The 26,921-nt window shown below is 48.9% G+C and overlaps 4 protein-coding genes across 4 annotated transcripts; 2 read left to right on the top strand and 2 right to left on the bottom strand.

Moving 5' to 3' along the window:
* The first annotated feature begins 865 nt into the window (after nt 1-865).
* LOC34617807 (40S ribosomal protein S15) lies at nt 866-2,510 on the top strand. The gene is made up of 4 exons (XM_026336841.1): nt 866-992; nt 1,225-1,346; nt 1,861-2,184; nt 2,397-2,510. The coding sequence occupies exons 1-4, from the start codon at nt 866-868 to the stop codon at nt 2,508-2,510; spliced, it is 687 nt and encodes a 228-aa protein (XP_026192626.1).
* A 512-nt stretch (nt 2,511-3,022) lies between these two features.
* Nucleotides 3,023-5,401, bottom strand: LOC34617806 (calcyclin-binding protein). Its single transcript, XM_026336856.1, has 9 exons — nt 5,273-5,401; nt 5,032-5,079; nt 4,641-4,693; nt 4,411-4,495; nt 4,181-4,250; nt 3,875-3,924; nt 3,559-3,684; nt 3,282-3,320; nt 3,023-3,079 (listed from the first exon to the last, which is right to left on the bottom strand). The coding sequence occupies exons 1-9, from the start codon at nt 5,399-5,401 to the stop codon at nt 3,023-3,025; spliced, it is 657 nt and encodes a 218-aa protein (XP_026192641.1).
* Nucleotides 5,402-13,041: 7,640 nt separating this feature from the next.
* LOC34617805 (kelch domain-containing protein 4) lies at nt 13,042-21,597 on the top strand. The gene is made up of 15 exons (XM_026336840.1): nt 13,042-13,298; nt 13,462-13,620; nt 14,048-14,200; nt 14,926-15,007; nt 15,420-15,525; nt 15,974-16,181; nt 16,459-16,668; nt 16,859-16,930; nt 17,079-17,112; nt 17,219-17,745; nt 18,431-18,606; nt 18,788-18,858; nt 19,093-19,201; nt 19,731-19,925; nt 21,395-21,597. Exons 1-15 carry the CDS (start codon nt 13,042-13,044, stop codon nt 21,595-21,597), a joined length of 2,562 nt encoding a protein of 853 aa, XP_026192625.1.
* Nucleotides 21,598-21,757: 160 nt separating this feature from the next.
* LOC34617803 lies at nt 21,758-26,671 on the bottom strand (the record flags this gene model as incomplete). Its single annotated transcript, XM_026336839.1, has 10 exons — nt 21,758-21,794; nt 22,158-22,277; nt 22,609-22,669; nt 22,976-23,103; nt 23,305-23,404; nt 23,609-23,763; nt 24,028-24,134; nt 24,987-25,232; nt 25,721-26,285; nt 26,481-26,671. Coding segments are annotated over 10 exons (1,710 nt in total), but the record flags the coding sequence as incomplete, so codon positions are not given.
* Between the last annotated feature and the right edge of the window lie 250 nt (nt 26,672-26,921).

Genomic DNA, 26,921 nt, shown 5'->3' with positions numbered 1-26,921 from the left:
TGCTTTTGCTGAAGCATGAAAATCGGCTGTGCTGCATGTGCTAGCTGAATCAGCGTGCAAACGTTCCCCTATGAGGCGCGAAGTCACTGCTGCGCTAGTGTGCATTTTACCTTCCTTTACATATTTTTGAGATCTTCTGATTTTGTGTTACAGAAAGCTCACACCTTCAAGCGATCCGAAGACAACAAGCACTCGTGCCTCCGCGTTTATGGTAATTCTGTCTTTCATGCGTTGTGGGCTAGTGTGTGTCCTTTCCTTCAATTTATACCGGTTGATCTGCCTTCTGTCTTCTCATTTTCGATTTTTTCGCGTATTTGTCTGCCTGGGAGTGGTGCTAGGTCGGTAAAGCTTTCGCTTGACTGTATGCAGCTGGTTTCGATGTACAGGTGCAAAACAGGATAGCCTGGCTTTCATGTGAGGGGAGCACGTCAGGGGTCTGACAAAAATGAAGATTTTTAACGCTATGTGGGACTAAGAACTGGTAGAGCATTAAATTACGTGCTTGGCTGCTCGTTTACCTTTAATGTTGCTAGGTACTGCTGGTCCAATACAGATACACGCAATGTTCTCCGCGTATGCGCTGTGTGCAATTAGCAATGAATGCTAATAGGGCTTGAGGGTACGGTTGCGCACACCCTAGTTATCCCGCTGCCCTGGTGCTGGAGTCCTTAGATGACTGGGCACAAGAGGGTGGGAGAATATTAGTAAATTAATCAACAGCTTCCAAACAAGTTTGTATCGCGTCTGGAGCTAGGTGTCGCCCTACGGAAGCCTACAATGGAGCGTTACACTATGCTTCAAGCTACGAGCACCCAAGTATCTATGCTGTGGTATCCACAGGGATAGCTGCAGTATTTGTATTTCAATGCAGAACAGAGGAACGCAGCCCACTATGAGCAATCCAGAGCTAATCAGCCTTAACCTGTCTCTGGCTAAACGACGGCAATTATGGGAAGTGTACGTGACGATACCACAAAACAGCACACTTTCAGGTAGATGACCTTGCATGCTTTTCTGGCCAAGTAGAAGCTGTTTAGGGAGCATAATGAGCTTCGAAAGCATTTAGTGTCTTGTCTGCATGCAGGAGAGGACCCGTCCCCACACACGAGGGCCTGGGAGAGAGGAGACCCCTCTGCCTGTGCGTTTGAATTATACAAATAGACCAAAGTCGGCATAAAGTATTAGGGAATGATATTTATACAATTGCAAGGGGCCACCGGTAAGGCGAGAATTTGACCGAAGTGTCATTGGCCGTGGGGTTAGGGCTGGCTCTCCCCAGACCCGTAAATGCGGAAAGAGGCTGCGGGGCTATTGGTTTCAAAGTTTCAGCTTTTGAAGTCTTGGTGGTTTGTTGTAGGGTTTGCAGGGAGACCGATAGTAATAATTCCTCTCTTTCTTCCTTCGCGTCTGCTCATTTCTCCCTTCAGCAAAAATGGTGCGTTTTTTCTCCCCTCCTGCCGTCCCCCATCTTCCTCTGCGTTGTTTCGGCTGACGCCACGCAGCTCTCCATCTTTCTGCCTTCATCTCAATCTTTTTCTGTAGAGAAAGTTTGGTATTGCGACGGGATCGGACGCAATTGACGTCACTCTAGGCAGTGAAGCTCCTGGACCCGGTCAAACTCGCCTCCACTCATGCCATTCTTCTGCCGTATTCTCCTTTTTATTTTCCAGGGTTCACTTCTAATTCCCATTCTATTGTGCTTTCTTTCGCTATATACCTCTTGGGGTTTCTTCTCTGATATCGGCATGGCTCTTTGATCATCCCGTCTCCCGCTCTAGTAATCGATAGTTATGTTGGTACAGGTGTTTTCCATCCTGTGGCATCTGATTTTTCATGTTCGTTATACATGCTTGCGTTTAGGCGGAAGACGCGTCGGCACCCCGCAAGAGGACGTTCCGCACGTTCTCCTACAGGGGCGTAGACCTAGAAAAGCTGGTGACGCTTCCCCTGGACAAGCTCGTCGATTTGCTCAGGGCTCGGCAGAGGAGAAAGTTTAGCAGGGGGATCAACATGAAGGCTCTGCCTTTGATGAACAAGTTGAGAAATGCGAAGAAGCACCTGCCTTATGGAGAGAAGCCGCCTGTTGTCAATACTCATCTCAGGAATGTCGTGGTGGTGCCGGAGATGATCGGCTCGGTAATTGGAATCTACAACGGCAAGCAGTTCATCAATGTAGAAATTAAGGTAAGAGAATTAGGGAGGAGGATTACGATGCAGAAGCAGCAAATAGATGGGACGGCGAGAGGTACGGTGTGCGCTTCCACACAGGCACTGCGCTTCGGGGAGCCATGCGGCCTTCGTGTCCCATTCCGCCAGTATTTGCTGAGGGTCCTTGCTTTCTTGTGATTTCGATTAGTGGGCATTTGCTTGGGCATGCATTTGTTGCTTGTGTTCAGCCAGAGATGGTTGGCTACTACCTCGGAGAGTTTTCAATGAGCTACAAGCCCGTGCGCCACGGAAAGCCGGGCATTGGCGCTACACACTCTTCTCGTTTCATTCCTCTAAAGTAAAGCAGCTGCAGTTAGTGCAGATGCTACAACAACAGTTGAATGTGACGCGGCGCGCTGCGGGCGTGTTTACTGAGGAACAGTTGGGCTAGCATTCTTATCGCTCCCAGGCGCTTCTCAAGTGCTTTATTCCAACAGGCTCGTAATTCGTCGTATGGTTTGCCAGTTGTAGATTTTGAACAAAAGTATGTATAGGGACTTAGCTGCCTACTCCTTTATAAGCCCGCATTGCATAAAATGACGAGGAGTGGTTTAAATCCAAGTAGCACGGAAATTCCTTTTCCGGTGTGTAGTGTAGGTGCTATAGCTCTGCAGCGTAGAGCAAGCGAGCTCAGCCAGGGCGAATACCGGAACAGACGAGACAGGGGGGGTACAGATAGGCGAAACAGGCGCTGATTGTGTCAACGCGTGAAATCTCGCTTCCCACCCATTCTCATCTACGGGTGTTTACCTATACCTGCATCATCATCACCTTTTTCCGTGACCATTTTTCCCTGTATCGCCTTTCGAAGGGCTTAGAATATCCCGTCATCGGCGAACGACCCCTTCACCTTTCTTTCTTGGGACTCGGTCTGCACACAGCTCCAGGGAAGACAGCCGCGGAAACGTCAATTAAATCGGCGCATGACATAGGGGCGCTCTTTGAGGGTAGCTGACTTGGAGACGTTCACTGTAGTGCGGGGTCTCGACTTGCAGAAAAGGGGTAGCAAAAGCGTATGGTTGACAGGCACAACTGGGAAGGGCATTGGGAGGACGTCGGGGGTGAGGCTATACCCATGCCTTGGCAATTGTTCTCTTCATTTCGCTGTCACCCTGAGGACACAAAAGGCAGCGCTTGCAAGGCTGGAAAGAAGCGCCTACATCATAGATGGAGAACGCGTTATGCGGGGAGACGGACGGAGGGGAGGATTATGCGGGTCGTCGTATATGGGTATATATGGATATGCAAGAAGGGCACGGGAGGCAACACGTCAAGAGCACTTATGAGCCTAAAACCCAAGCGACTTGATTGATGGCTCGGGGTGGGCAAGCGACAAAAATGACAAGCTACCTGATCGTAGAGGCTCTTCATCATGCTCATTATGGACTGCGAAGGGTCTGATGAGAGGTCTGGCTTTGGAATCACGTTTTGATGAGCTATTTTGGCGATCGACTCCCAGTGCTCGCCGGGGCGGAGCTGAACGAAAAACCCAGTTCCTTATCCTAAGCACTGACAGCTGGCTTAGTGCGCTGACCCGTCTAGACTCAACCCGTAACCAGGCAACTCTGGTGAATTCAATTTCGCGCACATATCAGAATTGGCGACTTCAGCCGACACGGGATCCGTTTGTCTGTCCCTCGCGTTCTGGGGTTTGCGAAGTGCGCACCTTAGCTAAACGCAGAGTCGCGGTGTTGCGTTTAATTGAAAAATTTGATTCTAAGCACACCAAAGAAGCACGGAGAGCATAGTTGGTCACATTCACTGTAGGAGTGAAGGCCTCAGGCTGTACATTGAGCCCCCTGTTGTTTGACATGTAACTTTATGAATATTCACCCCACATACCTGCAATCACCTCATGACCCTTGCTGTGTTGCAATCCTCACACCCTAGACTTCAAACTCAGGGCTCACTACCGTAAGCGCTAAACCCCAGGCTGAAGCGAAGGCAAGGAGGGACTATGACCTTGTCTTACTCTTCACATCGATAGGAGCGTGTAGCGGCTGGAACTTTAAAGAGTAATTCTTCTGCTTTAAATTCCGCACCTGCGGAATAAGTAAGGGTGCAGACATAGCTGTCTCAATATCTACCGAGGCTGGGACCCCAGGCCGTCTGGCAGTCCTGGCCTTGCTCTTAATTAGGCATGCGTATTCCAGTGCTTGGCCTTAACTGCATGTGCAGAGGGTGATCTTTGGTTCGGCATACAACGAATTCTGCACTGTGCTCTTCGAAGTGAGCAGATGCTTCTTCAGGGCGAACGGACGCCAGGCCCTCCAGCTCCACATACACCCTAAAAGAAGCTCAAAGCAGACCGCCAAAACATCCGCAAACCTCTTTAGCGGCTTTTTGTTATTTCCATCCTCTCGTCGTAAAAAATCTACAAAGGAGCTCTGTAATCTAATCCAAGACCAGTAGTAGATAGATGCTGCGCTCACTTGACGAACTGAGGGGTTTGGTCCCATGCAAATCTGTCGATGGTATTGAAGACCTTCAAGTGCGTATGGACGCAGACAGCACATACCTCACGCCTCAATTCGTCGCTCTAGCCCCTAACCCTAAATGCTAGCTGTGGATAACCCAGCAAGCAGGTGGGTCTTGTCGCTTTTCTTGGCCCTTTACCTAATCACAGATATGTAACAACACCACTGCCGTTTTAAAGCGTTTAAAATTATCCTTTCTGACTGGGCTTTCGCGATCGGCGTAGCATTGCTGAAATCGTGTCGCAAGTGTGTTACAGTCATGATTACCCAAGACGACTAGCCCTACGTTGCTAGGTTTAGAGGAGTGTACATTCGTCAACTGAAATATCTGCAGTGCCGAGCTAACCTCTACAGATAAAGGAGCCTGTGCAGCGCTTTCCTGTATCCGCTCTATCTGTGCAAAGCATGTAAAGGCCAGAAGAACAGAAGAAATGAGGCTACAGCATACTCGTAAAAGCTGGAACTAAGGCAGGAAAGTGACGGGGCATAGACCAAGAAGACCACCGGCTGCCTGCAGTCTGTATACGATACTTGATACATTATGCGCTGCCTCCACTTTCTACAAATGGGGACTCAGGGCGGGTTACCTCTTGAATCTGATCCCTAAGCCTTTGGCACTGCTCGCTCAGCAATCGGCTGACTGAAGCTCGCTTTGAAGTCTTGAGAAATGAAGCCAGCTCCTCCAGGTCGAGACGCATTTCCTCCTTAGAGTCCATTTTCTGATTTATGATCGTCCCTGTAGGTGTTTCAATGGCTTTGTGCGCAACTGGCGTTGTCCTTGCACTTTGCATGCGTCAGCTACCTGTCTTCTATTTAGCCTGAGGGAGAGGCAGCCATACTGTACAGGTGCCGAGAGTCAGATAAGCTGAGGAAAATTAACCGAATGAACGAAGGGAGAAGGTTTCGAGGCACTGCGGTTTGCACGAACACGCATGTGGTTAGACCAACATAAGACAGAAAGATTTTGGCAAAGTCGGACACTCAGTGGCACTGAGGCATAGCTGAAAAAGCCGTAGAGGGAGGAAATGTAAATAAACCGATCAAAAAGCACTGGCAAACACACCACCTCCGTTTAGGCACAAATCGATATCCACGTTACAATGGAAAGCCCACCGATACCGTCTGAGTGCATAGACACATATAGATCGAAAATTGGGGTATTGCTGCCTACTTTGATAAACGCACTTGCAAAAACATATGGGCAAATAAGAATCAGGAGGCAACTGTCCATGGGAGTACACTCCTCTGCTAAATCGGTGCCCTTTGGGTACGGGAGTGTCGGCCCCACGGGGCAGGCCACCGTGGTTTAAAAAGGAACAAGAAAGGGACACGATGCCAAGATGACAATTTCTATATGTTTTAGCATATCTGTTCTAACGCGTGGAGCACATGCACTTGATGAGTGGTGGTTACAGAGTGGAGTAATAGGCTCAATATTGGACGACGCCTAGTGTGCGGCACTTTACCCATTCATATGTATCGAATCAATGCTCATGATTCTCTTCTCCTTCACTCATTTCTGTCCTGCGATATTTAATTACTGTTACCCCATCTTTCTGCTGTTGTATCTTGATTTTTCCTTTGCCCCCCGCCCCGCCGATTGGCAAGAGTGGCTTCTGCTAATCTTTATATATTTTCTCGATGTTCGAGCCTGTTCGTGGTCATCTACGATTCCTGATTATTTTTTCTGAGGCAAGCAAATTCACACTGCTCAGAATCAGAGAGCATTATTCTGAGGATTCTAAGCTCAGGGTTTGAAGGCAAAACTTGACCTTTTCTCAGTGCATTTGACTGTTAGTGTCGCATTCGTGGTCCAGAAATATGGAGCACCCCGACTTCAAATGAAACCGCAATTTATCGTGAGGAAGCTTTTATTGGATATCGCTTATGCTGGCAACGGCCTATTCTCTTTTTCTTGCCCGCCAAAGACGGTACTCCCTTCACTAATGGGGTGTTTGCTCCTTGAGCCTGATACAACGGGTCATTCCTGATATGTAACAGCCGCGCGTCGAATTAGGGCCACACACAAATTCCCCAGCTTTTTGTGGCTTGTAGCTTGGTTGTTTTACATGTTTTCTATATCCTGGGAGAGCCGCAACATGTGCCCTTAACAAATTACTTCAATGCGCTGCTTCACTCTCAAATGCGCGTAGAAGATCATGTTTCCACCTCTCAAGCTGTCATCTGCAACAGTGCTTAGCCGAAAATGGGTCTTAGCTTGTCCATGCATTGCGTGATCTCTCACGAAAAACAAATAGTTACCGCACGTAATCCCCCATACAGCTCACGAGTTATTGTCTCTTTCTCAAATGCCCAAAGTTGTGGCCATTTAAGTGATGCATCCTGCTAGTATAGCTATACTCTGGCGCAGATATTGTTGTTTAACTCAACGAAACAGCATGATACACACTTGGGCAACTCCTCGAAGGGCTGGCTCCAATGCAACCATCAAACTGATCAAGCAGAGCCGACGGACTTATTTCACAAGTTAAAGTTGACCAAACCAAGAACAGATTAATTAAGGCCTGGAAAGAAGCGCTCTTCACTCACCATGAGAGCTCACCAACTATGAAAAGTGAAATGAGGCAGTAATTACCCAGCCGTATTTTTCATTTCAGGTCGATTTTAAAAACATGAATATCATTATCAGTAGTAATAAATAATGGCAGGTAGCAGTGTAGTGGCAGGGGAAATACGCACAGCCTCCTCGAGCCGATGAGGCCTTTGTCATTCCCAGCGTCTTCGGATCAGATAATGGGAAAGCCTACCGCATACGGCCCGTGCATTGCATTTTAGACGGATGTTTATCATGTTGTAGTTGTTGTTCATACGGAGTTCGGCAACATTACGACAAACTAGATACGTGGTGGGGACTCGCCTACGCGCCGTCAGAAAAGACTGAATTATCCGTTTCCCTAAAACCATAGGAATCTGGCGTTGGACGAAAGGCACAAGCAGTCTGCAGCGCGCTGCACCTCAGGAGTGGTCTATGCAGTACACACAGTTGCGCGAAACACAGATACATCAATAGGAGCCTAGTCGCGAATACCTTGATTCTTGTCCCAGACAGGGCGAAATCTGCTAGTACCCAGTTACATAGTAAAGCGTATCTTATTCTAAGTAAACATAAGGGGGTTAAGATAACAACGATATTGCTGTAACAGACTAGATCACAGGTCTACGGGCGTATTGGCCATCACGGTGGGCAGCCCCAACGCTTGCAACAGAACGAACACAACGTAGCAAAATGCAAAAATAGCAGCAGTCCTTGGAACTACCCCATGTGTAGTGGGCTAGAGTATGCATAAGCGTCACAGTAGTTACCTCGATTCAAGAATTGGTAAAGAATTGGCTACTTGGTTCGGGTGCTCTCCTATTGTGGCAGTAGGAGACAACAGTTGGATTCATAGTAGATCAATGTTGTTATTTTGTGTACTCTTAAGGAAATACGTACCTAGCTGTGAATCACTGAAGTGCTTGGACAGTCCAGCAACGGGCATTCTTGCTGTCCCTATCTTCTCATGCCGAAACCCCAAAACCAAGGTTTATGGAGACACGAAAGCTCTTTTGGAAGAGCACTCAATAGCTTTCCAGTAGTCCCTGTATTGGGTTTGTGGCGAGCCGCCTTCCTGGCAAAGCTTTAGAGGGAAGGTTGCAATCGCATTTTTAGTCAGAATCTCTGATTCTCGACTTTATTCGCTGCCTGAATCTCTCTTCTCTCTACCGTAGTGCATTAGCCAACGTCAAGCTGCAGTACTCACACGCACATGTCTCCTTCACAAAGCAATAAATGCAACATCATCTTTGCATTAGAAGCATTAATGCTGCTCTTGTGTCCCGACAAGACTCTGTTCAGTGAACGCCGAAACTACCACCCTACTCAAGGGGAATACGGAGGACTCTTGCTCTAACAGAGAAGGCCACCTCATTCTGCCACTACCGTTGCCCTCAGGTGGCACGAGGCTTGTAAGACCACATCCAAGATCAACCTAGGGAGAAAGTTGTCTCCACGTTCAATACAAACTGACAGAAAGTTGGAGAGCGTGTCAAAAGAACTCCCTCCTTCCCCTTCTCGCGCCCCCGAGAAATCCAAACATTATGGTAGAGGGATAGCTTGTGTGCGCATAGCTGCACCCTCTAAGCACTCTGAGCATTTACAGCTAGTTTTACATCACATCCAGCGCACATGCACGCAACGCATCATCTTGTATCAGGTACACAAGTACACTAAAATAGGTAAGACGCAGAAACAGCCAAATCAAGTATTTCATTGTTTCTTATCCGTAATACAATATGACTAGTGTAGTAGAACGCGTGAAAAAGTAGGTGTGCCCCAGTTCACCAGAGCGACTTGGGTTTTTCAGAGCAGCTTGCAACACTTTCCTGCCTTTTATGTGGAGCCAAGAGAACAAACGCTTGCGTTATAGTCTTCATTTTTCTCAGCATTAAAATGTGTGATATGTGGACCTTATTGTGAAGTGGGTACAGAGGGCTCTGGCGTGTTCTATGTTAGCCTGTAGCTTGAATCCCGCAAAAAAGGGCTGGAAGCGATTTGGCCAGCATGCTTATGGTGCTTCGCTCTGCGTGAAAGGTCCACGTTATAAACTTTTAATTTTCTTGATGTGAATTTGCTTTATTAGTATTCATGCGTAACCGCAAGTTGTCACGGTTCCGCGGGGCAGGGGAGTCAGGGCCAGCCGTATCGGAGCCCTTCAATCGATACTGCTTCCGCTGCCTAAGGCTTCACTTTTGCTTTCTTCTCTCTGCCTCAATCTTGCTCTAATTTTCCCTTTTCTCCTCTTGTCAACTACCGCCCGCGGTAGGCACAGGGATCCAGTGCCACGGCGTCCGACGGGACACAGCAATCTTCAAAATATTCAGGCGACTAAACAGATGCATCATGGTCCCTACTCTGCTTGAGTGGCTGTGAGGGTGAAGCATCTCGTCACGCACGTGCTGTACCAGTAGCTGCTGCTTTTAAGTGCGGAGTGCTCTGGGGACTGAAATCCGAGCGTATTGTACGTACGGCTTTTAAAATCGGCATCACCACACTTTCCCCTTACTGGCTGGGTTGCACGGATTAGAAGGGTTATGAGACACTGTCCCTAACTGTTTCTAGATGATCTCTACACAGGGAGCTCAGAAGGGTGGGACCCTTGCGCCGACATGCCAACGTCGGCTGCCGCTTCTCGCGGAGCTCCTGGTGATGCTGCTGCTGCTCAGCGGCTCTCCTTGTGAGTCCAGTGAAGCAGCTGGAAGCGCTACAGGTGTTTTAGAGCCTCAAGTCAATGTCACAGTAGTAGCCAAGAATGCTGGGAACAGTGGCCTCCATGCTGCCGAGGAGCCAGTCCACTTCGCCCTTGGGGCAGCACCAGAAGGACGAGAAGCCACAGCAGTACATATTCCATCAAGGGAACTTGACGAGGATAGAGTGAACCTTCAGCGGTTGCTCGCTTCAATGATGGAAGCAAGTGCTGCAGAGACCGAGCCGGCCACTGTTTCTCGGTACGCATATGTTATCGGTTTCTTGCTTCCCGATCCATATGCCCCTTTTTACATCCTCCTTTCGCACTAAAACTTCTTGTTTTCTGCTCGTTTGTTTGTGCCCCTTTCTGACCTTGTGCTCGGGATCAGTTGGTGCCTTGAGCATGCTCCCGGTATGCGCCGGATTGAGAGCAGCAGTGCCTTGAGGTCAAGGTGGGGAGATGGAATAATGCTTGCATTTTGTGTTAATGACAACTCATTCACATAAGCTGCTTTTGATAAATCAGACTGTCTTCTGCACGCCTTATTTTCTTTGCGTCTTCTCATCTTTATATGCTCGTTGACCTCTCTCCCGCAAGGTCAAACGGGGGGTGTCGGTGTGCGGCGTGGTGCGATGTAGGTGGAGCGTTCTGTCGAAACGCATGAGACGGCACTTGCTGGTGGATTCTGCCGCTCTGATATTGTTTTTTACGGGATATTATCTCCTGGTTGCAGGTCTTTAAAAAGATTCGAGTTCTCATCCCACAAATGGATCCACGCCTGGTAGCACACCACAATCATAAGCCGTCGCTACAGATGCCTGACTCTTTTCTCGTTATCTCGTGGCTATACTTTCTGTTCTTTCGAGATTTTTCTCTTGTCAGCCTTGTTCAATGTGCAGGGTGCCGCCGACAGAGATAGAGGAAACTGTGGCAGCGTTTCAGATCCGTGCCCACATTGCACCAGGCTGTCGCTGCCTTCGTAGTATCGTATATGCTCTTGTGTTTTATCTGAGAAAGCATTCATTCCGCCTTCAATTTTCCAGTTGTTTTTGAGCATATTCTGCCGCTAACCGCAAACGCAAATGAGCGTGACACACATCGGACCCTCCAGGGGAGCAGAACCACCCTACTGGTTATCTGGAAAAATACATTCATTCCGCCTTCAATTTTCCGGTTGTTCTTGAGCATATTCTGCCGCTAGCCGCAAACGCAAATGAGCGTGACACACAGCTGATCCTCTAGAGGAGCAGAACCACCCTAATGGTTATCTGGAAAAATACATTCATTCCGCCTTCAATTTTCCGGTTGTTTTTGAGCATATTCTGCCGCTAGCCGCAAACGCAAATGAGCGTGACACACATCGGATCCTCTAGGGGAGCAGAACCACCCTGCTGGTGGAGGGGAAAAGACAGGAGGGGGCATTGGAGCTTTGTCAAGGGCTTCACAGTCACGCACCACTACCGTGGCGCTTTTTGTGATAAAGGGATGGCTTTACCGTATTAATTGGTAGTTTGTGTATGACGGGGTAATAAGTTCGTCTATTCAGAGAACTTGAGGCGTTATTTAAGAGATACGAAGTGCTTGCATAGAAGAAAGAGCGGGCTGCGATTTTACACAGGCCACCTCGTATATGATGGCCTTTTCGCCTCTTGTAGATCTGCTTGTGAAACAAATTCAGAGCCTCTGATGAGTATGCTTTCGAGGCAGTCAACAGGGCCCCCTAGTGGGCCCTCGAGAAAACAATGAATTGAAGAGATCCTCTGCTTGCTGACCAAACCACAGGGCTCGTTCGTGATTGGCATCTTCGGAATCAACCTTGTTCGGTTATTATTTCGTGTATAGAGTGACGCGTATTGAAAGCGATTGCGTGCATTATTCAGCTGGATGGTTGCCTGATGGCTGAAACGTAGCCACCAGCACTCGAATGGGTTGAACGTTGCTTGAAGACGGAGAGATGAATGCGACAATGCCACCATTCCACTGTAGAACTTGCTTCACAACGATCGCCTTCTCTGGTTTTGGCGAAGAGAACTCTAGGCAGGACCTACCGAATGCCCCTTTAGGGGAAATCCTTGCCGCGTGAGGCGCGTGTAATGAGCGTGAATGGAGCACAAATAAGCTAAACAGACAAGAGGGTAATGAGAGGAAGGTCAGAAGAAGTAAGGATTTGAGAATTCTGGAGAAAAGAGGATAATCGAGGAAGGAGAGCAACCGTTCCTGTCGAGTGCCCCTGAAGACTGATTGTGGAATGCGTGAATTTTGGAGATGGCGTGAATTGACAAACAGGAACGGCTTCGCCCTTGAAAGTGATTATGAAGAAGCTTCTGAAACGAGGAAGAGATGTTGAATGCGTGAGCATTACTGGTACGACTACCGCAAGGGCATTCGTCGATCGGCCATCTCGGGAAGGCTAGAGTGATGTTCTTCAAAGCCCATACGCTGCCACTGTACTATGAGGAGCCCATTTGCATGATCCCTAGGAGAAAATTTCTACTGCATAATCAAGTGGTACCAAGCTGGACGTGCACCTGAAAAAAGCATAATCCTATAACCATGCGGTATTTGCACGCCGCGAAGAATTTGCTGGCTGTACCATCATGTACAAAACCCCCATACGACAGATCCCTAAGCAAGACACTCGTTATAAACCATGTTTCAGCACCAAATTCTCTTTTAGCGCATCTAGTAGAGGGCTATCGATCTCACTAGCAAAAAGTGGGGGGCCTTGGGCCTCGGGGGCGCCTGACGAGCAACTGGAATCATGCGGGGCAGCGCGTGAAGCGTCTAGCCTTTGTGCACGTTTTACAAGGAATCCCTTTTATTGGCTTTTATAAAGAGAAAGAAGCCGCTTCTGAGCGAGCGGTCAGGTATTGATAGTGAATCTACAGAGCCCTGCTTGAAGCTGTTATGGCTTTGTAATGGACTTCTTCTATTCTTCCTCCTTGCTCTTTTATTTTGCTCGAACATTGCGAGCCGTGTAGAAGCCTATGCAGAGAAAAACGGGCTGAGGCTATTGTGTCTGCGTTGGGTGCTGCATTTGCCATTTTCGCTGACCCTCATTCTTCTGCGTAGATCGTTGTTTCACTTCTACAACCTTTAGCTTAGGAAGGATGGGTGGCCCCAAGGGCAGCGAAAAGAGAGCGCAGCGAAAAGCTGCAAGGAGGGAATTACAACAGAAGAAGGCTGCCGCAAAGGAGCAGAAAAAAAGGCAGAAGCAAGGTGAAATTGATGGAGAAGAAGTTCCAATCGAGGTCTTGCTGCGACAGCTAGAAGAGGAAGAAAGGCAAAGGCAGATCAACAAATCACAGATCGTACAATGCAAGCAGCCTACACCTAGGGCTCATGCGTCACTAACTGCTCTTCCGAGGTATGCAGTCTTCTTGAGAACACAGTAGCAGCTGAGGTGAGTGTGTACCCTAGAGGCAAAGAAGGTTTTTTCATTGCGCTTATTTCCTCGGTATACCCATTAATATTGTATTGCTCGCAATTCCACCTCCTATTCGTCTTCACTGGATCTTCTTTGTTTGCAGCGGCGACCTCTTGCTGTTTGGGGGAGAGAGTTATGATGGGAAGAAGGTACGGGTATACGGAGACCTCTTTAAGTTTGACATTGAGAAGGACGAATGGAAGCGGATAGAAGCACCAGAATCCCCAAAGGCTAGGTGTTCCCACCAAGCTGTTCTACACAGGTAACAACACTTATCAATGCGTTAGGCGGCAAATCCCACCACTGACCCATGTGCCATTAGTCCGAAGCTCTTCGCGCTAAACACTTTCCATCGACCGCACGCCACAATACCTACGGAGAGCTTTTGCACATAGGTTAAAAACATGGTGATGCGGCTGCGAGGATCTGCAGCAGTCAACTGTTGCTGACGGATCCGCCATAAGGATGCCAAAATATGGTCGATTGGATGAAATGGAGGCTTATTTGCACTCGTTTCAATTCGCTATGCCCTATGCATATGGTCGCACATGCTTATCGCAGTCGATTTCTCTTTCTTCTCCGGCGCTTTTCATGATTCATGCGTTGCTAGCGGCATCTGACCTAGATGGCACTTATATTAGTTAACAACTTGGCATGTCAGATTGATTTTGGCAAAATTTTGCGTCCAGCGATGCCCTGTATGTATTTGGTGGGGAATTCTCGACGTATTATCAGTTCCATCATTTCAAGGACTTTTGGCGCTTTGATATAAAGGCCAATACCTGGAAGAAGATCTTAGTTGAAAGCTCCGCTCAAGCCCCCTCACCAAGAAGTGGCCATCGAATGGTAGGAAACTGCTTAGTTAGAGGGACTCTACCAACTTCTTACATTCCGGCTTTTCCGTTTCTCCTACTCTATTTACTAAAGCTATTGGTTTACTTTTTAAGAACGAACTGCATTCCTGCAAGCTCCCAAGCATATGAAGGGCGGGTGTTTTGCTTAGCTTAGTGAATCGCTTTCTTTATGTACTTCTTGTCCCTGCCACCGTTGTTCCCCTTGTACCATTGTCACTGTTATCCATGATGCTAAAGGAGATGCACATTTTTGATGTGCGTTCGTGTGCCATTTTCGGTCTGCCGACATTTGCAGGTGGTTTGGCGGGGGTTGTTGGCACTATTTGGGGGTTTTCATGACACGGGTAGAGATACAAAGTACCATAATGACCTGCACATCTTCAGCTTCAGCGAAAACAAGTCAGTACAATCACACTTTAAAATGCGCTTGTTTTCGTGCTACTTGTTGAATTACCTGATGTAGTAAAGTGTCTCAGGGAACGGGAGGTGGCACTATTTTATACTATTGTGAAGCTGATGGAGAGATATGGGGAAACCGAATACATCTTTCGCGTTCCTATCTCGTTCTGCTAAAGATAGAAAACCATTTAGCGTAGCCGTATAACGATATGCCCTAGCTGATATTTGGCCTTTTTCCTTTCCAGATGGAGAAAAATAGAGTTCCCACCCCACACGCACCTGCCTGAGCCTCGAGGCGGCTCCGTGTTCGTCACCGTGGGAGATTTTGTTTTCCTTCATGGGGGCTTTGCGAAGATCAGAGACACCCACAAACGCGTCCAGGGTAAAACGTTTACGGTAAGATTTTCTCAAATATCCATGAATCTCTTGCTGTACTGTAGACACCCATTATTTCCTATTCATACGACGTTTTTTTGCACCAGATTGAGGCTCATATTTGTGGTACTTCGCATTATGTCTCGTTATATCTGGATGCGGGGATTGGTTGGGGTGTCATGCGGGCGTATGTTGTACGTCTCCTCAGTGAATTTTGATCTGCTTTTTGGGGTTGGCAGCAGCTGCATTTGCCACCTTTTTAATTCGTCGTAGTTCACTCTGACCGCAGCTGCTTCTAGCCGCCATTTTTAAAGATTATGTGTTCTTGGTTATTCTGATGACTGGCACTTTCTTGACAGCCGCCTCTTGTCTTTGGGTTTGTTTAAGGGCTACATATAAGTATCTTTTTGGTGTTGTGGACTGAACTGTTTAGGATTCATGGCTGCTGGATTTGCGGCCCCTGTCAAAGAGTTTCTCATCGCAGATTCCAACTTGGGAAAAAATAAAAAACTCTGGAGCACCTCCTTCACCGCGGACTGGTCAGAGGATGTGGTGTCCTGTGTTTTACTCCTAGTGTCGTGATGCGCTGTTACCATGTTAGCGTTCGTTCGTTTGTTTCTGCTAGTGGTACCTTCCCCCTTCAGAATAGCATCTGATAAAATGGTACTTCTTGTCTTGCTTTGTGTGGAGCGAAGCATTCCTGTCGAGCGGTGATTTTAAGGCTACGTGTTACTGCCAAGCAGCTGCTGATATTGCCCAGACTGTTTGTACGCTCTTCTGTTTTCTCACTGTCATTATTATTGATCAGACACGTCCAAAGTGGTGCATGAGGCCGCATTTACACAGCAAAAGAGTTTTCGTGTATGAATATCAGTCTATTAGAAGAAATGGATGCATATGGTTAGTTCGAATATTTAAGCGTAATTTGTTCTGTTTACTCCTCAAACTCTGAAGCAGGCCATTGGTCTTATACTTTTATTTGTTTAGGAATGTGCTCAATCGGATACAAGTCCAGCGTTATCGTTTTTGGAGGCGTTGCTGATCAAGACGATGGAGGAACGAACTTATCCTCCACGTTTTTCAATGATCTTTACTCATTCGATATTACAAAGAGGCAGGGAACACCTACCATAGCCACAAATCCTAACGCTATGCGTTATAACATTAGCTTTGAAGCCATCAGAATATGTGTGCAGCGCGTGAACAGGATTTCTCTGAATCATTATTGCAACTTGAGTGGATAAGAGTCCGATTTACATCTAAATTGCGTGTTCCTGGCATTCCTTAATCACTCGCGTTTGCTCTACTCATTCGTCTGCTTTGATGCAGGCGGTGGTATCGGTTGGAACTGAAGACCGGAAAGAAACAGAACACCAAGAAGCAAGCAGGCGGCCGAGACGGCCGGACAGGAGGTACGCCGTTTAAGATGGAGTTTTAAGCACGAAGACTACTTTCGTTTTTGTATTATACAGCAAACCAGCAAAGGGGAGGGCGCCTGGTGAACGAAGAAAGGAAAAAGAGAAATCTGCCCTGTGTTCTTCAGTGGAAGCGAGCAGGGTAGAAGAAGAGGGAAACGGAAATTCAGAGAGCGACAAAGATTCCTCCGAAGACGAAGACAACTGGGAGGCAAGGAGCGCCAAGGACGTCACTGCTGTTGTGTCATCTCCACTTTGCGCGGTGTCGTGTATACAGCTTTAACGTATGGGTTTTTCTATATGTTTCTTCTCGCAAGATCAGAGCAGGAAGCTATGCACTTGAAGTCCACAATTGAGCATAGTGAAAGTTGTTTTGATTATTATATTCCTGTGGCACAGAGATATTTCGTGCCAAGGCGCTTAATCAAATCTTCCTATAAAGTCTTTTTGGCTACAGCGTGGCGCGTTATTGGCCGTGGGCAGTGAATCTAGCAGAAGATGCGCTAGCACACCCAAGTACAACAGTGCAGTGCTTTGAATGGAGGGGTATTGCTCACTCGATTCGTTTGAATGTGGATGTATTTTTGCTAGTTCACTTGTGTAGAAATCTAACTGCGTGGCCGTTGGCAGCTATGTTATTGCATATTTCTTTGTACGTGCATTGAGTTTGCTGGCAGAGTTGGCGTGCTCAGTGTAGAAAGGCATATACCGGTATGCTTGTGTAATTTGGTGCGTGTGAGTGGGATTAATGGTGCTTTGTGTGCATTTCCTTCAGAAATACTTTGCATATTTTGATTCGAAGGGCCGTCTGGTGAAGGTAAAGCTCAAGGATTTTATGGGTGACAGCGATTCAGCATTAGATGCTGATTTTTCATCTCCACATGACAAAAAGCAACCTCAAACTCTTCCAGAGCCAGATCTGCTGTCATGCAGCCTCAGCAGCAGCAACAGCACCAACACGACCGCATCTGCGGCCGTTGCCGCTCCAGCAACAGTAGGAAGCCAAGGCGGAAATCCTGACGGGACTTCCTCCGTCGCAAGTCATAATCAGCAAGGCCCGGAGGTTACTCTTTGTGCTTGCTCAACCTCAGTAAAAGCAGTAAGAACGCCGACAGCAGCTCCAACAACAGAGCCAGCCGCTTCGTCACCCTTGTCTACAACCATCGCCCCCTCCTCCGCAAAGCAAAAGCCCCTTGCGTTATATTCTGGAGATGTTCCTCTTCCCCGCTTGCATGGCCTTTTAACTGTGCGGGGCTCTAATTTGGTGCTGATGGGCGGCATCGTGGAGATTGGCAGCAAAGAAATAACCTTAGATGATTGCTGGACCCTAAACTTGAACAAGAGGTAAACTGCAGCCTATTACTTGTGCCCAACCCATAGTAAACCAGTATATTACAGTAGCTCAAAATGGTTATACACTTGAAACCTGGTGAAAGGGACAACATTTATCTGGCTAATTTGAGCAGAGAATGCTGCTACCTATTCTCTTAAACTATGAGGTCTAAGACTGATTTCACAGATGCGAGTACCTGGCAGAAACTGGCTCTCTGACGCCTCCAGAAAAGTAAAAATGCAGGTGTTTCTGTTGTTCCCGGGTCTAGGCAACATAAGCAACACATGAACACATATCAGGCAACCATTCATGGAACAATACAACCGATTTGGGCGCATGCTGCTTCTTCCTGGTTGAAGTGAACTAGCACGAGAAGGGAATGTGTGTTACTCCTTGTTTTCATTCGAGCACCAGGGCTGTTACCGGCTTTTCGCATGTACAAAAACATTTTTGGATCGAATTATACCCCAATAGTTTGTTGCTGCATCTAGTCAACTGTAGCAGTTGGTTCCTTTACTGATTCCTCATACATATGTGTTGCTCCTGCTGCCTAACCCCGACCACCAACAGAAGCACCTCCAGTTTTTCTCTTTCGGAGTATTATTTGCCGTACGCTCTCCGCTGAAGCTTCAGCTCCTTTTATTGCGCCACTTTAATGTGCATTCTATTCAATGTAACCCTTTTGGCTGGCCTCAGAGACCGTTGGGTGCGGGTGCTGGAAGGAACAATGCACCAACAAGAGTGGCTCGGAGCAGACAGTGAACGAGATAGCAGCGGAGACGAAGGCAGTAACAGCGTCAGCGGCGGCGACAGCAGCGACACCAGCAGCTCGGAAGAAGACGAAGAGGAGGCGAGTTCGAACTCGGACGATGGTACGCGATACACGAGATTTCAATAGCACTATGATCTGTATCGTGTAGTATTTTTAATTTGAAAAGGCAGCCTCAACTGATCCTCTCGGAACAAAGGGATGTGGTGGTTGAACTCCTGAGGCAATAAACTCCAGCACGTATCATTGGTTATGGTTCCTTTTTCTGTTTCTTTAAGGCTCAGAGGCCACACACGGACTGGAGAAGAGAAGGGGCCGAATGGGTCGTGTGAGAGAAGAGATGCACCGACTGCGGGTATGAGGGGCACGAAGTAGAACTGTCTGACATGTATGGACTGATATACAACTGGAAACACTGACTGCAGGGAACATGATTTGGGGATTCGCAACAGCACTCGCAGTGCGCATCTTGTGCATTCTTTGAAGTCTTCCTTCATGGCTGTACCAGTGGCCAAGAAGTCGCACGCCAGTGGCTGTAAGTGCAGCTAGTAATGCCTTATCTGCTCACCTTGTCTAATTGCGGCCTCAGGAGCAATTCGGACTGGATGATCCGATGGAAACGCCGGCAGAGGGTGAAGCTTTGCGGGATTTTTTTGGGCGAACAAAAATGTATTGGCTTCACAAGGCTTCTGCTACTGGTAGGAAGCCCTCACGTCTCACAGCTTCGTGCACACTCGGCTCTGCAGAACGTTCGGATGGAAACGGATCGGAAGCCTTATCATCATTTAACCTGACAACTAGAACAGTAGTAGGAGAGGGAATGGCCAGTGAAGGAGAAGCGTCTCGGTGAACGGGCGCCTGTACACTTCAGTGTTGAAGAGGAGCACCTGAGTGTTTGCACTCGCAGTTTGCCGCAAAATATTTTTATGTTTCTGGATTCTGCTGGAATTGCGCCTCCTGCTGTGGACTGTGGGCATTGACGAATTTTTTTCTACGTACTTTTGTGTCGGATGCTCACGTGCTGCCATACGTGTTTACCTGTTGCTCAGTAGTGTTGCAGCTCCTTTTAGCAACGGCTGTTCATCATCATATGAAGTTCTCGTCGTGTACATTTCCGTTTTGGCTTCCTGCGCTTGCTTTGACTTCTGTATGACTTCTTGTATCTTGTGCTGCTCTATTTCGCTTTATGGTGTGTTTTTATTTGGAGGCGCTCCTGTGGTTGGTCAGGTGGCGCTGGATGCAACAGCAAGGAGTTGACGCGTGCTGCCTTTGAGCTCGCCTCTCGCCGTTTTTTCGCGATTAGAGAGGTGCTTGAACGGATGGAGCAATTGGTGAAACAAGATGCTGCACACACAGAAGCAGAAAACGCAGGGGGAGGCCCAAAGGGAAAACAGTCGAGCAGTGCACCTGGTGCATCCAGACGCCGAAAGTGAGATCATGGGGAAGGTATTTTTGAAAGACAGGAAGGACATGGTATAGACGCGCAATTCTGTATAATACTTTCACCTACTTAATCAAGGAAGCCAATCTGCGTGGCTTGTTGCTTCTTTGCTACGTACTGCACTCGACCGATCTTTAATACAAGACGACCGAGAAGAATGCGGCACACTGCAGTAGCAGAAGAAGAAACAGGAAAGAATAAGGCTGGTGCAATTGCGTACTTGAACTGTGTCAAGCAAGAAGTAGTAATTCTTCCAGCTTTTCTGGTTTGTGTAAAGGGCCACAGGGGTACACGCCTCGACGGGCACGGACAGCACAGAACATTGATACAAATGGGGCTGTAGAGTTCTGTCATTTTTAAAAAGATTTTGTAGAAGTAGGCGCCTTTGTATGCGATTGAAGGTCAGTCAACTACATTTGAATATCTCGCCATGCAGTTAGACTCGTAGTATCTCGTTCGAAATTGGTAGGAAGAGCTCTTGTGGGCTTCACAAAGAACAGCATAGGGCTGCGATCCCCAGAAAGCGCCCCATTCTGTGAACCTTGAGAGAACTTAGCTGCTTGAACGTTTGGAACGCCAATTGATAGGCCTTTCTGCCAAGCTCGACGAAGTTATCTAGCAATCGTTTTATTACTTGACAGGACAAGCTGCAGTCAAATCCTTCTTGCTTGGCGTACCAGTGCCTGCTGGTAAATCCACAGGAGTACAAGCGCGTAACCGAGTTTGGAACTGATAAAAGGCTGGGCCCTCTCATGCCCTACCGCTCCGCTGTTCTTTCCCTTGTCGCATGGCCATACTTTTCCCTGTTTCAAGAGGTGATCTACTCGATTGGCAGGCTCCGTTGATTTGCTTGATTTTTATCAGCTTGCTTTGGTGCTGGCTTCTGTCGGTTTTCTCAAGGGGTTTCGTTCATGCACGTGTGGGGTAGGCCGTTAATGTTTGACTATCTCTAAAACTGTTCACAAATTTTGTAAAATCCCAACTTCCCATTCTTGGTCCAGAGAATCCTTCTGTTTATGCAGTTATGTTTGGTCGCTTGGCGTATTTGGCATAAACCTCTCTGTCTCCTTTCACTTTATCAGTCCGCAATTAGTCAGTGCGATGACCCAAACTTTCGCATGCCAGCCTTTCTTACTTGTCGCGAACATATTTATCTACAGAATAGGTATTTGCGAACATGGCTTTGAGCCTTGCAGTTCGATAAGCAGATTAGGTCTCGGCAGACAAGTGCGGTTCGTGTGTATCCGAGTTCCGGGCTACGATAAGGCAGAGCAATATATCTAGAGCCATTTATAAGTACAACTACGAGCTGCCTTGAAGACCAATTCTTTACGACTTCTACTCTTCTCTTCTGCATACGTCACTTGAGGTGTCTCGCTGCAAAAAGGATGTGAAAACAATTGATTAAGACAAATATGCCTTTATAACACTCTACACCGCAGCCGCAAAGCTTTCCTTCTTCGCACGCGTATAACTCTAGCGCGTCCTTCTAGTAGGGAACACAAGAAAGGAAACAATGCAGCACGAAAATACGTGACTCCACATGGCCCAACCATGCAGATGCATTCACTTGATTCCTTATGGATTTTGGCCTTGTGCATACATCGCAAGGCATTAGCCGCTGCTGCCAAATTGTGGACCTCACGGCTTTGAACAAAATGAAGATGAGTCCTTTGATGTGTCAAGCACCTTAGATGGGCGTCTCAGCTCTTGAGTGCCATCGGCCGTGTATTCAGATAGAAAGCCAGTCAGGTGCTGGAAGCGGCAATACACATCCGACAGCAGTAAGTTCACATTCAAAGTTTGTGTCACTTCAAGGGCCCATGCATCTCTCTATTTTGCGTCTCCGCCTGCAGTCGTCCGAAAAAGAGCAAGAGTCCCAAACAACGCAGTATGATCTGCCGCATACCAAAACAGTGAAGATACGTTTCTGGGGTTACACCTGAATATAGCCTTTCAGCGTGCATGCGCGCATCATACAGATCGCGGGAGTTGGCAAGTTGAATTTGCGTTGCTTCCCTTCTTTGTGCCAGCTCTTAGACGCGTAAAAGAAGACAGTCAGCACCTTATGGTGCGGCTGGTGCTACCCCTTTCTACTCCAGCAGGGCAGAAGAACAACAGGGCACAGTGGCCGCTACTTAACGTCATAATAGCGTAGAGCAACAGCCAATTATCTAAGCCCAGCTCTCCTTCACATCATCAGTGTTGCTTACTGGTTGCGCCGCGAATGATTTCCAATTGACGCTTTGTTTGTTTCCTTCCTCCGAGCCGCCAGAGTCCCCCCTCGAACTGGCGTACGCCCTAAGGCAGATGAGACCAAACGCTTAGTGGGGCTTGCTTGCAGCATCCAGCGTTTCGTTGGTCTCAAGAGGCGAAAGCTTAAGAATTGTGAACCCGAGGCACAAAAGCGAAGCAGCAAGACTTTCCCCTCCCGCACGCAAGAAAGACGCACCGCCGAATACAGCTTATACTAAAAGGAATCATGCAGCGAGCACAGTAAGAGGCGTTCCGGCGTGTCGCCAAAGACACAGCGGCAAGGAAGGAGTGCTCACGAAAGAAAAAGCGAGGGCCAGTAAGGGTAGAAGCACGAATACCAGTGTGACAGGAGAGCTTCAGCCGGGAGGCAAGCAGATTACTGATTCAAAGGAATCTCCCAAAAGAAACATACCCGGAGCAGGAACTTCCTTGCATTTCTCCTCCTCAGAAGAGCTTTCCTCAGCCTCAGCTGCAACGCAAAGCCGCAATGCGTCTGCAAGGTCCCTATACACTACGTGCACAGTGGATGATGCACGAGATTGAATGACGAAGGTGAAATGCACTAATGTGACCATTTATACATGTGCCTTCAATCATAATGTGTGTGCAGTCGCTTCCTGAGTTCAATAGCTAAAGTTTTGGCATTGACAGTGAAGACGATCAGACAACCAAGTGCGGAAAAATAGCCGAGTCACAACCCTCCCCAGAACATGAATTTCTCTGTATCACGAAGCCTGGAACCCCTAACGCCTGCAAAGCACCCGCCTGTACGGACTTTCAGCGGGGCTAAAGGGTGCAGCGGCAGCCTGAGCCAGCAGCAGCTCCTCATCGGCGTCGTCATCATAGAGCGAACCGCCAGATACCTCGCTGTCCTCTAGCAAGGCCTCCTCTGCCGCTCTCTCTCTGCAGCGCAGGTGCAAAGTGTGTGTGGCGGGTATTTCTAAGCTTTCGCTGCTGTGCTTGTTGCTGCGCTGCATCCTTTCTGCTTCTCTGCGCAGGATCTGCGCTGCCCTGGCAGAAGCTGCCGCCACTTAAAGAGCAGGAATGCCGACGCGTATGTGGCTGGTACTGCCAGCGATGAAGCGTATATGGGGCTTAGCGTACGCCAGAGCAAGAATTTGTCTTTCAAGGTCAGCGCCATCAGGCGTTGAACCTAGAGGAGGGGCTGAACCCTTTTCTTCTGCCTCCAGCAACGCCGCCGCATCTGCGAAATCTCGAACGCAGCACGTCCTGCACATCCTAATCTAGGGTACAGAGTTATCGTCAAAGGCCAGGGCTGCACCTAAAAGGTTCAAGGCACCCCCCTGGCAGCACAACCACTGAAGCCAGAGACGAGCGAGCGTTGCGAATGCTGTGCAGCGGAGCATCAGAACACAGGGACTTGAGCTTTAGTAGGAGGTGTAATTGCCTTCAAGTGTGGCTTTGACGGGCACATTCCGAAGAGCTGCTGGCTGCATGTTCTCCATGAGAAGAGAAACAACTTCATCTGCGTCGCCCTTCTGTTCCCTCAACGCCAAATACAGATATCCCTGGCCATAGGAGGGCAGCATCTCCTGCAACTGTCTACGCATCAACACAAAAGGAACCAGGAAGAGCAAGAATGCCCACCTGACTATTGGCAGCAGAGCAGGTTAGCGCGGATGAATCCGCAGAGGCAGCAGTAAATTGCACAATGCCCGAGACATCGGAGGGCAACGGCGATGCAAAATTCTCAAGGAGCCCTTGGCGGTCAAGAGGCTAGCTACAGCACTCGACAGCATACCAGCTAACCCTTCGAAAAGCTTCTCTAGCATCATCGACGTTGCATCCTACGGTCATGCCACTCACTGCACAGTTGCTTCGTCCTCTTGTGAAAGAGCCCAGCGCCCGTCTCCTTGTTTTGCTTGACCACTCGACGGTGCAGGGGCTGTAGAAGAGACTGATGCACTGTCCTGCTAAGGCAGTCAAAGCGCCACACACGCACACACATGCATGTGTAACACATCACCACGCACTGTGGACGTACAGCTGGCAGCAACATCAACATCGATAAGGTCAAAGCGCATCACCACGATCGCCATCAGACTTTGCATCCACTAAGGGCGCCTACAGGTTTCTGTGGAGCAACGATCGATTCAATATAATCCATAAGGTCCGCGTTTCTGCGTGGCATATACATATACAAAGCACAAAAACCAAACCCCCGCCGCTCCTTAGGGAGGCCTTAGCTCGCACGCGGATCGTCTAGTTCGGCCACCCTTTGAGTTAAGGGAGGACAAACAACAGCAGCCGCAGCATGCCAGAGGGCACAAGACAGCCAGAACAGTTAAAAGAGAGGCACTCATGATAGGACGGCGCACATATTGAGAGAACGCCAGAGCTGCTGTAGCTGGCGAATGCCAGCCGCCTCCAAATCCTCGGCAACGCACTCGGTTGCCCCGCCTTCCAAATAGCATGCCTGCGTTGCAGCAAAGAGAAGCACTTGCCTCTTACGTTCAAGCGCATGCAGCCGAGAGGGACCCTCGCCGCCGCTTGGAACCTGTACTCTACGAGGGGTTTTCAAAGTGCAAAACTAAGACGTCGAAGACCATTCTATCGACAGAGGCAACCATATTCGCACTGCAGGTACAGGGCGAATATTCCCCCAGGGACTGCTTCTTCTGCTAGAGATGGTGATGCCGCATGCCCCAAGCGGCGTCCGAGGAACGGCTTTCCGTGTGTATGTGTGTGAAGCGTTGCGGAAAAAAGTGCTTAAGATTCACGCCTCCGGAGAGAGAGAGAGGCTGCCCACGACTTAGGGTATGTACGGCATGTACTTCAAAGAGCTGCAAGAGCGAATCTCCCCAATGCTGTAACAGGTCCTCTGCTTGTTGGATCGATCGTCTGCTTTGACGCGTGCTGGAGTCTTGACTCAGCGTTTCCCGCACATTGTGGCTTACTGCTGCAGAGGCCCCCACCAGGCAGCTGCACGCCAGCCGGCGGACTCTCTCTGCTGCCTGCTGCAGCCGGAGAGGCAGGAGGGAGTCTGACGCGCAGTACCAAGGGGCTTGTGACTGCGGAGACACGCAGGAAAGGGAACCATTCGCCAACACACCTATGCCGTATGCCCCCTCCCCCAACACTCTCCAAGTTTACACCACACCCTGAAGCGCAAGAAACACTGCACTTGCGCGAACATCTTGCTGCCCTCAAGCCGACTTCTGTACAGAACACAACGAGTCTCATCAACAAGTGGTCCCCTGGGTCTACGGCCTCTTTCGACAGGTGACCAGGTGTTAAAAAGCAACCCGTTCAGAGAGAGAGATAAAGAGAGTGAGATAAGGTGAAAGAGAGAGATAAAGAGAGAGAGATAAAGAGAGAGAGATAAAGTGAAAGAGAGAGAGAGAGTGAAAGAGAGAGAGATAAAGAGAGTGAGATAAGGTGAAAGAGAGAGATAAAGAGAGAGAGATAAAGTGAAAGAGAGAGAGAGTGAGAGAGATAAAGAGATAGAGAGAGATACAGAGAGAGAGAGAGACGTTCAGACTAGCGCCTAGTGGCGTACTGTAACTGCATATGCGGCCCTCAAGGGAGCAGAGAAAGGGTCCTTAGGAGCTGCGAGTCGTTGCGCCATGAAGTTTAGTCCCGGCCTGTCTGTGGATGCGGTATCTCCGTCCGCATCATTGAACCCTTCCCAAAGCTGCAGTGCGAAAGCATTCGGCAAGCAGCAGGTGGCCACTCGCAGCGTCGCTAGAGCATCGATCAAGGCGTGCAGCGCAACAGCTGCTGCTTCCTGCCACGCCTCCTGCACTCCTTCTCCTCCCTCTGCAGCTGGACGCGTCGGAACCAGTGGGCGCTCGGGCCTTCTGGAGAGCGCTGAGATCGCACCAGTTGCATGGTCAATTGCTGAGGGGATGACCTCCCTCAATTCGTCTGCTAGCTGCTGCCGCTTTGCGGGCTTTAGGGCGGCAAGCAGAGCCGCAGCAACTGCATGAGACAGATCAGCATCCGCGGCCTCCCAGCACAAGCAAACATCCAGGCATGCAGTGCTCGGTAGGCGCAGCTGCTGCTGAATCTGCGAATCCCCTTGCTGCAGCTGTGCAAGGCGCAGAAACAGCCGGAGTAAAAGCCTGCAATAACACCACAAGCAGAGGAGAGAACACATCACGGCAGCGGGCCGAGCAGTTCGTGACTGAGCCGCGTCGCGCAGGCTGCGTGAGCGGCGTACAAATTCTTAGGGAAAGCGTCTCGGATCCTAGGGCGGCATGGCGGAGTTTGAGTCTGTTTGATGGGGAGGCGGGGAGGGGGGGGAGGCGCATACATACTTTTGGATTGCCAAGGGGATAGGGCAATGTGAAAGGCGATCAAGCTCATGAAGTGGAGTTAGCTGAGGCAGAAGACTCCTTAGCCACCGGGACAGCGCTTCATCTCTTAGGATCTCCTGTTTTAGAGCTTCTTCCCTCAGATGCAGCAACAATAGGAGCGCCGTTTCGACTTGAGCTGCCCATACACCACAAAGCGACAAAGGCAGCACCGATCAGCACTTAACGCCCCCTTCGCTCGCCGAAGTACCAGCGTAGGGGTGGCCCTCTTAACCCTTTAGACACCGCCGCTCCTTACTGAGTAGTGTGGTCCGTTCCTCTGCGGCCACCTCTTCGAGGCGATGAGCCTCTGGCCACCGAAACATGGAACTATCCATGGAAACACGCGATTCCCATGAAATCCTCACGCTTCATCCGACCGAAGAAATGTGTCGGCAGCCCAAG

This window comes from Cyclospora cayetanensis, unplaced genomic scaffold, assembly GCF_002999335.1.
Source record: "Cyclospora cayetanensis isolate NF1_C8 unplaced genomic scaffold, CcayRef3 CcayRef3_contig_15, whole genome shotgun sequence".
NCBI lineage: Eukaryota > Apicomplexa > Conoidasida > Eucoccidiorida > Eimeriidae > Cyclospora > Cyclospora cayetanensis.
Note: the sequence above shows the minus strand (reverse complement) of the source record. Positions and strands in the feature narration are given on the sequence as shown.

Excerpts from the sequence above, each read along its gene's own strand:
- LOC34617805 (XM_026336840.1), top strand. The coding sequence starts at position 13,042 with ATGGGTGGCCCCAAGGGCAGCGAAAAGAGAGCGCAGCGAAAAGCTGCA. Across the intron at positions 13,621-14,047 it reads CACCAAGCTGTTCTACACAG|CGATGCCCTGTATGTATTTG; the intron begins GTAACAACACTT and ends TTTTGCGTCCAG. Across the intron at positions 18,607-18,787 it reads GAGTTCGAACTCGGACGATG|AGGCCACACACGGACTGGAG; the intron begins GTACGCGATACA and ends TTTAAGGCTCAG.
- LOC34617806 (XM_026336856.1), bottom strand. The coding sequence starts at position 5,401 with ATGGACTCTAAGGAGGAAATGCGTCTCGACCTGGAGGAGCTGGCTTCA. Across the intron at positions 4,694-5,031 it reads AGGCTCCTTTATCTGTAGAG|GTCTTCAATACCATCGACAG; the intron begins GTTAGCTCGGCA and ends ACGCACTTGAAG. Across the intron at positions 3,925-4,180 it reads CGCTCCTATCGATGTGAAGA|AATCAAATTTTTCAATTAAA; the intron begins GTAAGACAAGGT and ends TGGTGTGCTTAG.
- LOC34617807 (XM_026336841.1), top strand. The coding sequence starts at position 866 with ATGCAGAACAGAGGAACGCAGCCCACTATGAGCAATCCAGAGCTAATC. Across the intron at positions 993-1,224 it reads ACAAAACAGCACACTTTCAG|GCGAGAATTTGACCGAAGTG; the intron begins GTAGATGACCTT and ends GCCACCGGTAAG. Across the intron at positions 1,347-1,860 it reads CAGCTTTTGAAGTCTTGGTG|GCGGAAGACGCGTCGGCACC; the intron begins GTTTGTTGTAGG and ends GCTTGCGTTTAG.